The sequence below is a fragment of the Dermacentor variabilis genome, chromosome 5, assembly GCF_050947875.1.
Source record: "Dermacentor variabilis isolate Ectoservices chromosome 5, ASM5094787v1, whole genome shotgun sequence".
Classification (NCBI taxonomy): Eukaryota; Metazoa; Arthropoda; class Arachnida; order Ixodida; family Ixodidae; genus Dermacentor; species Dermacentor variabilis.
This window is the reverse complement of record NC_134572.1, coordinates 15,882,678-15,892,114: the sequence shown is the minus strand read 5'-3', so window position 1 is coordinate 15,892,114 and position 9,437 is coordinate 15,882,678. Positions and strand designations below refer to the sequence as shown.

At 40.1% G+C, this 9,437-nt stretch overlaps 1 protein-coding gene across 1 annotated transcript in view; it reads right to left on the bottom strand.

Annotated features, from left to right (window-relative positions):
- Positions 1 to 360: 360 nt before the first annotated feature.
- LOC142582300 (protein disulfide-isomerase A5) overlaps positions 361 to 9,437 on the bottom strand; it is a 52,789-nt gene continuing 43,712 nt past the window's right edge. Inside the window, exons 19-22 of the mRNA XM_075691854.1 lie at positions 8,532 to 8,599; positions 7,308 to 7,402; positions 5,734 to 5,891; positions 361 to 5,054 (exon numbers count right to left, since the gene is read on the bottom strand). Of these exons, the coding sequence (XP_075547969.1) occupies positions 5,786 to 5,891; positions 7,308 to 7,402; positions 8,532 to 8,599 (269 nt within the window). The 3' untranslated portion in view covers positions 361 to 5,054; positions 5,734 to 5,785. The remainder of the gene's footprint in view (positions 5,055 to 5,733; positions 5,892 to 7,307; positions 7,403 to 8,531; positions 8,600 to 9,437) is intronic.

The window sequence follows — 9,437 nt, the reverse complement described above, 5'->3', positions numbered from 1 at the left end:
ATTTTTCTATAGCACAAGCAAATTGCTTGTACGTGCCAACTACATAAATGTCAACACTGCCATTAGCTTGGCAAACTGCCTCGCGCTTCATTTACAGTTATTAAACAGGTCCAGTGCCATGTGCAGTGCATCGTTTATAAATGAAAAAAAAAAAAAAAAACATCGCACATAACATGCTGTAAAACAGACCACGTTGAAAATGTGGCAGAGTTAGCACTGCAGAAGGACTGACACCTGGGCGAGTTGGTGCACTTGCATCATGGAGGAAGCATCACAAAAGACTCAGCAGGCGGTGGACAACAACGATAGGACAGGCACTGAACTCGTAACTGTGGTTTACCCTATTTATGGCAATTGACATCTACCAGCAATAAAAACTTTATTGACATGGCATCAGTACGAGCACAACAATGTAACGAAGGCTGAGGTGCTTTGTTTGAACCCTCATGGCAGCCATCACCCATCTACCAGTACCAGCGGCCTACAAACTCCATTGGCATTGCTCGTAATCTGCATCAAAGCAATTCTGTGAGCACAAGTCATGCCAGAGGTGTAAGTATGGTCTATAACCACCAGCATATAAACTACCACTGTATCACTCTCAAATTTTGATGTAAACATAACCAGATGAAGTTGGGCAACGAACATGCAGAAAGAGTCATAAATTAGTAACATATATTACAGGCCTTATTTTTTAGAAGACTGAAGTGGCAAAATACAGTGTAAGAACAGCATCCTAACAGGTTCAGTGACAATACACCAACGCGCTACTTGAAAACCTCGCAGACAGAATTTGAAGCAATAGACGACAGAAAGTGATTAGAAAATGAGAAGTGTAGATTTAGTAAGAAAAAGAAAGCACCCAACAAGGATTCTGCAAAGCACACAAATACCAAGGCATCAATATGAGCCGTAGAACAATGAGTAACAAATTTTCCTGCTTGGCAAAATTGAAATATAAAGCACATCAAGTCACCCTAACTACAGTAAATTCTTGGGCACTTCATGAATTTCTAGTTTGGTGGGAACATACAAGGCTGCCGACAATGAAGCATTCTGTAAAGAATAAGTTGATCTCGAAACAGGTCTCATGCAGCAATGGTGACCAACCACAATTAAGTTTGTTCACATAATATAGTGTACAACAACAAAGTAAAGAAACATAGAAATGATATCAAAATGATCTCAAGACACTGGTTACCAGTAGGTGAGCAAAATTATTTAAAAGCTCCACTGTTTTCTTCACAGCAGCCACCTAAATGTGCTATGCAGAACACACAGGAAGCAGTTGGGCAAAGATCAATGCTCAGTAAGCCAGTTTCCATGAAAACTTGGCAGTTGACACACATTCTACACTATATTCACTGGGCAAACCACAAGAATATCCAAGAAATATTGCAAATGGCTGCCTAGGAGTTCTCTTACATTGCCATTCCTTATTCACATTACACTTGCATCTACCAAAATGATTGAGTAGAAGGCACTGGTTCCACAACATCACAAGTACCTCGCATGTGAGGCACGCTTCGTATATTACAATGCCCACTTACACAGGTTTCACTGTATCATAAGCAACCACACTCTCCCTACAACACAACAGCAGGAACATAAATGGGCACAGAACATCTACAAGTTGTGCCACACCTCAAGCTAGTTTTACAAGAAAGCAAGTTTCAGAAAACAATATCCACAAGGATATCAAGCAAAAAGAGTATTGCTTCATGAAAATTGAAGATTAAAAAACAATTTTCAAAAAGAAAATAGCAGACTGATTTGCACTATTGATTTGGAAGACTAACAAGGCCACCTAACTATTTTTCAAGCTACCTTTTCAGCACTACATGTTCACATCTGCTAACATTCATCTAAGAAATAAATGATGCCCTGTTTGCAGCAGCAAAAATTGCATAAAAATGGAGCATCAATCAATGCTAAAAACTTCCACAGTCTGCGAGCCAGTCTGACACACAAGAAAACATCACTGCTTCACACAGATGGTTCAGGGTCTTTCATACACAATTGAATCCACATGACAGTTATTTTGTTATTTTCTCTTAATTCACAGTGGAAATGACACAAAACACATTTTTACTTTGACATATACAATGTTAACCAAAGAACAGCAGTTAACTTTGAGCAAACATAAAAGGTTTGCAAAGGACTGCTCTACATGCATAATGGACGCCGTTGAAGCACATATATTATAAAAGAATGAACATGAAGAAATATTGCAGAAAAGTAACAAAGAAACATCTCATAAAAATAAAATATTTTGATCATCCTAAACAGTGTTTAGACTTACAGCAGTGAAAGAGCAACATTCTTAGAAACATGTGCAATCAAAAACTGGTGCCATTGTGTGCCTGGTACTGCAGGGAATTAAAGGTGGTAAGACACGAGCAAGCTGCCCAACACCAAGAAAGGTAAAGACAACGTGGAAAGGAAGACTAAGTTACTGGAATGCACACTGAAATGCAAAGAAAGGAACATGCACAAAGAAAATCATTTCTAAGACACACTGTGCAAGCTTCAAACACAAAACATCCCAGCTACATTAATGAACCATGAGCAGCAATGACAATCATCATGGCGAGAGCACCTTGTAATGATTGGTATGTCTGAATCACACCACCAACTTCACAATCGAACTGAATTTCTGCATGCCTGCAACCTAGGCAGACCCGCATGAACAAGAAAGATATGATGGGATTGGTTACACAGAGAGTGCTAGGAACACTTGTCATTGATTTTACTAGTACTAGCACAGCTAACCAAGATTTGGCACTTCAGCCTGTTACTATACTTGCATAAAAAATCTAGTTACATTAAAACTTACTGGTGGTGACCTCCCAACAGCTGTGAAATAATTTAATTTATAACCAGATGTAGGCATGACATATCGACTTAAATTTGGTGGACTGCATGGTTTGAAACTTCAATAGTACACACCAGCAGCATTTGGCCGATTGTTACAAGGCTGCTCCATAATAGTTTGCAGCTTTAGTTTCACAAGGACTTGCAATCTGCACTACAGGCTCTCTGACACTTGCCAAGATCTGGCAGACTGTTCACAGAACTTGTATGCTTTCCTCCAGGCAAAAAAGCATTTGTGCTTCCAGTGCAGTTGTGCGATTCAGCTCAGTTAACGCACCATTAAATTACAGGTTATCAAACCTTATGTGAATATATTTGCTGTAAGCCAGCATTATTTGAAATGCACTGGAAGTTTGACAGGATGCGAATAGTGCAGATCAACAGCTATGACACACCGTAAAAAGATGCTGTAGAGTACCCACGCTCAATTTGCTTCCCTGATGGATAGTAAGTTCAGAAGAGGCATAGGAAATGCTTCCAACAACCATACTAGGGCAGTTCATCAAGCAATACATATGCAGCCCATTCGCAGTAGCTGCATATGAACCAGAGTACAGAGGAAAAGTTTTGTAGCACTAGTAGAACAACATGCTCAGCTGCATCATTGCAATTTGACTTTACTTTGAAAAATTCTAAGAAAGAATGATGACCACAGATGCAAGAAAAGATGAAATACAGTCGAATCTCTTTAATTGGAACATGCTTAATTCAAACTTTTGGTTAATTCGAACTGACACTGTGGTCCTGTCAAAGTTATATGTATTCCAATGGGCGAAAATGCCCGGTAATTCGAATGTGAAGGCATTCGCGATGGTTAATTCGAATATACTGTGCTCCCACAATGCTATCAGCAACGCGAAAAATTACGCGGTGGCGCCTCCGACCAGCAGATCCGCTAACAGCCATAGCCACACTATCGCAAAACTAGGCCTAGCTACTTTGGCGTCCATTACCAAGCTTCTTGCTTTTCGGTGCTGTGTTCTTGATTGAAACAATTCGCTGCTGTTAGCAATGGCACTGACTCCGTCTTTGTAATCCTCGCCAATGGCTTCGATGCGCGGAAAGCATGACCCGTTGCATATCGCCGATTTCCGAAAGTCAGCTTCGCCCAATACAACATATTTATGCGGTGAAGCATACCAAAAGTTAGAAGGGGCAATTGTCACTGGTCATGGTATGTTTCCTTTAATTATACACACGTGCACCCGTCGTCTCCTATCACAGTAAGAGCACCGATACGCCTAATAAGTGCGCTAACAGACCTTTAGAGCTATTTCGGACGTGCCTGTGGCGATTTGAGCCCTTGAGGGTCCGATTTTTCTACCGTTCTTGCGGCCTCTAAGGAGTCCGAAAAATCAAACGTTGACTGTAATTTATATATATGTGTGAATAATTCTTATGACACTTTCCACTCATGTGTTAGATCAGTGCGCATGCACTACTGCAGGCAAGTCCTCCATTCAACTAGCTTCCTTTAACTCGAACAAATTTTTGGGCCCCTTCGAGTTTGAATTATCGAGATCCGACTGTAATAGCTGTTGATGACTGATCAGCTGAATGAGGAGCCTCAAACATGCAGCCAGTTTAATGCTTCGTGACACCATTACAAACCTCCAAATGGTTGATGAGCACCTCACATTTATAGAAAATTTCACACCCTTTGTAATGTATCATTCTAGAGCTTTCCGAGTTACAGATTCCGCCACTAGCACTTCCATCAGTGCGCAGATGATAAAAAGCTGTGGCTCTGTACAGATAAGTGTATATTCCAGGGCAGTGATGGTTGTTACTGTCAGACAAAAGTACTGCTCAAAAAGTGCAAAACTTCAGGAGTGGGTTGCTCGGTATCTGGTATCTATACAGCCAATGCTGAACCATAACCGTGATAAACAACTGCTGTGGTAACAAAGCCAAAATGGCTGTTGTGGGCTTCAGATCCCCATAGTGCTGAAAACCTGTCACAACAAGCCTACAAAAGATGAATAAAATGAAGACATTCACTGGGTTTGCAGTATGAGACTGCATTCTCACTGGAATTCCCTTACATGCTGCGTGGTCCTCTGAAGTACCTTCTGTATGTGACAAATATGGCCTCCTGGATGATAAAAGGTGCAGATGACAGCAGAAAGTGTTGCTGCAGCACTGAGCTAAATGGCCAAGAGAAATGGAAGGATATGTTCCTGTAAGAAGAAAAAAAAGTGATACAGAATTATGATGTGCATGTCTCAACAACGAACAGCAGCTGTCACATGATATAACTGCATCGCGTATAAAAGGCTTTTAGCTTTTTTGGTTCCAATAGAAAAATGAAGAAAGAACAAGAACACCGAAGAAGAGTGTTTGTGTGAGCTCATTGGTTGAACATAGCAAAAAGAATTTCCAGCAGAAAGCACTGACAAGTCTTCCCTTTTGTCCTCGTCAGTGCTTTCTGCTGGAAATGGCTCTATAAACACTGAAGAATCTGCCAATAAAAGGCCTGCAAGAAAAACCAGTTCTTGGCTACTTTCAGCCTTCAAACATTTCATCCAAATAGGGCTGACATGAGTTTTCGTGACTCAAAGGGACACAAACTGTTCTATCTCATTTATTCCGAGGAGTGTGACTAATTTATGGCACCTATAACATTTTTAGCACACCTGGAGAAAACAGATTAGTTAGCGTGACAGTGAAAGAGCAAAGAAGCCATGGCGCATCATGCTCATGCTAAGGGAAGACAGCAGTACAAAACAAATGAAAGACAAATCTGATCCCAACTATGATAATGTAAAGATGATAACAGCATGGCCCTAAAGTATCACCAATTTAACCTTAACAACAGAACCATAACTTGGAACAAATTCAGAACAAGCAGAGAGTTACCTTCATACAGCCTGGCCAGGTTCGTGATGGATGTCGTCGATAGGAAGTCATCTCATAACTCTGTTTTCTTGGCTGCAGCTGGAGGGCTCTTAAGATATGTGACGAAGTTCTCAACAGTGTTCTTTCCCTTGTCATAGTCGGCAACAAACTTTCCTCGCCTTGTTAAAAAGAAAACATTGATAAACGTGAACGTGGAAGACAATTACACATGGTACATTTGTACACATTAAAGAATCTTAAGGAAACAGCAGTGTACAAACCACTCTGGACAACTTGCATAGTGATTAGTTTTGTTATAGGTCATGTCCAAACCTCCTCTCCCAGCAACAGCTTCCTCAGGGTAACAAACTGATTTTGAAGACCATATTTTGTGTACTGCAAGTGCCAGGAGCGATTGCAGGAACCGGAAACATGTCGCGGCACATTTTGAACACCACCTATTACATCAACATTGCGTTTGGCTGTTCGGATTTTAGGCTGTTTTTGGATGTGCTAAGCACATGACCTAGAAGATAGTGATAGCCTAGAGATAGCTTAAAATGCCTAGCTATAACAGCATGTTTTCAGACGAAAGTTGATTCAGCAGATCTTCAATCAGAAGATAAGGTGTACACATTTCGAATTCTTGTATTTGTTATGTGACGAGCTTAAAATATGTAGAAAGAAAAAATGAACTCACTAGTCGAGCAACGCGGTGGCAATATCTACCTGTTCCCTGCTATTATGAAGAAACTGCCTCTCCAAACTGTATAGTGCATAAGTTCATTGCACTGAAAGAAATGCAGTAACTTTCAGCACAGTTCCAGCTTTATAAGTTTCAGTTATGGTGACTGCATGTTTTCAGACACTGTATGGATTGACTGCATTTGAAGTTTTAAAAAAACTTTATTATTACTACATATACCAGTAAAACTGTAACATTATATTCTAGGGTTTTATGCGTCAAAATTATATTATGAGGCACTTTATAGTGGAGGGACTCCTGACTAATCTTTACCACCTGGGATTCTCTAACGTGCACCCAAAGCATGGTAAACAGCCAGTAAAACTGCAACTGATTTGCTTTGCTTATGTACCTTCACCAAATCCGAATTTCCCAATTAAACCTTTAAAATGTTTCTGTGCTTGTTACTTTTACAATTCCTAAAGTCTAGAAATGAACACTTTATCTACAATTTTTTTATCTCAGTACACATTGAAAATTATGTTTCTCTTAACAAACTAGACAAAAAATTAAATTTGGGGTTTTACTTGCCCAAACCACAATATTATTATGAGACACACCCTAGTAGGAAACTCCACATTAATTTTAACCCTCTGGGGCTCATTAATGTGCACCCAATGCAAGATACACTGGCATTTTTGCACTTTTCCCCCACTTAAATGCAGCTGCAGTGCCCGGGATTCGATGCTGCACCCTCAGGCTTAGCAGTGCAACATCAAAGCCACTATGCCACTCCAGTGGGTGTGCTGAAACTAGAACAAACAATGTCTAGTGCAGTAGGAGTGGTCAAAAAGGCGTTAAGGGTTGCGTGTGTAGCAAGACACTGTGCTAGCATTAACTGATCTATTACCTGAAATACTTGAGTGTGGGAAGGCTGTTAACTTTCCACTTGGAAGCAAGGGTCTTCTCTTCCGATGCATCAACTGCTGCTAGCTTTCCCGATACCTTGATAAGATAAAGAGGAAGGTAAAGGTATGTTGTCTGCGTAATACTCAACAAATCTCGTAGTTAAGGTCATTCATTACTCAAAGCAGAAAGATTGACTGAAGTATCAAAGGCACAAGACAAAGTAATGAAAGGGACAAACTGAGCATTGTTGCTTCAGCAGTTTGTAAAGTGGCGGTAGGCAGGTACTAACAGTGGGCTTTTTCTGCACTCTTTGTTCAGTGGTGAACACTGACCAATCCAGCAATACGATTTGCCCTTGCGAGGTCTGCTCGCAAGGGCAAACCTAAAATCCCTCTCTCAGAGAAGAGCAATTTCACGACTAAAATTCATCTATCAATTATACCATGGTCATTTCCAGATAACACGTTCTCATTACCTGCAAGATCCCCCAAAACGCTCAACCAGACTGAATCATTAAAAAACAATCTATCTTCCCCTAAGTCGTGTTAATGTTCACAAACATTCCCTCTTTCCGTCGGACATTTCCCAGTGGAATAAGTTAACTAACGATATTGTGTGTTGCAATAACATTGACTCTTTTATTAACCGCATTCAGTGTATTGACTTTTCACTATGATTTTTTCTTTGTCATTACATTTCTGTACCACTCCTGCACGGGTTGTGAAGGGCCTGCAGTATATTAAAAAAAAAAAAAAATCTGTAGCCTTTCACATTTTCACCACGTACAGACAACCCCACCACCATGCCATCACATGTAAACAAGAAATGAAATTCAAACCAAGGTGTTTCGTTGCACTTCCAGGGTGTATGCACCAGGATTCACGCTTGGACACAGAATTTAGAAAACTTTGGAAGCATGTTTTGCAGTGAGCTGTGGAGCACTCTCATGCAACCACACATAAGAGCTTTCCTCATTCATGCTTTTCTTCATTTGCATTTCAATTTCATTATAAAAGCAAGAACAGCTGGGCCAGTTGGTGTTGTCTTTGTCACTATTTCATCATGTCAATTTAATTAGTTTCCCCTCCCAGAAAAACCAAAGGCTAAACATCTGCCCTTCCCACAAAGTAAAAAGAAGAAGAAACGAAAAGACATTCAACTGCTAACAGAACACCTCATTTCTGGAACACAAGAGAGAAACAGATGCATAGCCCCGAATACTTACTTGCGCAGAGTGCAACTGTAAAGCAGCTGCAGCAAAAGTTGGCTTCAGTTCTTGGCTAAACTTGCACCCTAAAATAATGGAAGTTTTTCAAAGCACTGACAAGGCACAGCTCAGAGCTAAACTGCACATTTTGACCGGTTCATAAACAGAGCATACAATGCGTGTACTATATTTTGTTGACTGAAGTGCTGGATGCACACTGCTACATAATAGGGTTTTGATGACATGTATTTTTATCTTGCATTTCAATCTTGTATTTGCATTTTTTCAATCTTGTATTTGTATATCTTAATCTCGTATTTGTAATCTCGCATATTATATTTCGGGAATGTTTTCTTACTTTTTACTTGCGGTGATACGTAGAATGTTCATTTATTGCTTTTTTTTTTTTCAATCTATTCCATAGGGCCTTCAGGGCACATGAATAAGAAAGTTTGCTGGTCCTTCATGTGCATAACCAAGATATGTCTAGGAAATAATTCTGTTTACATTTCCTGGCCACTTTGAAACTTCCCAACTGCTGTGCACTATTTGCTTGGGCTGATTTCCATAGTGTACCTTTAGAATGAGCTTTAAAAAAAAACGTTAGAAGTGAGGTGACATCTTAACTCTATGTGTACAAGGCTGAAAAACTGCATGCTGTATGCCTCGTGGGCTGTCTCAATTTATGGCACATCATGGTGTTAATGGAGAAATTGCAAAAGTGGCAAGATCAGATGCCATGCAAATTCCTTTCCCAACTAAAGTTCCTGGCACACGTAACCACTTATTTGCAATACTGAAAGAGAATGACTGCTGGTGTAATTGCCTATGAACACTTTTTAGTGTGCTGGGTTCAAAATGCCAAGATTTGCTCTGAACACCCTACTATGAGAAACAATACTTGACACCTTGTAGAAAACACAT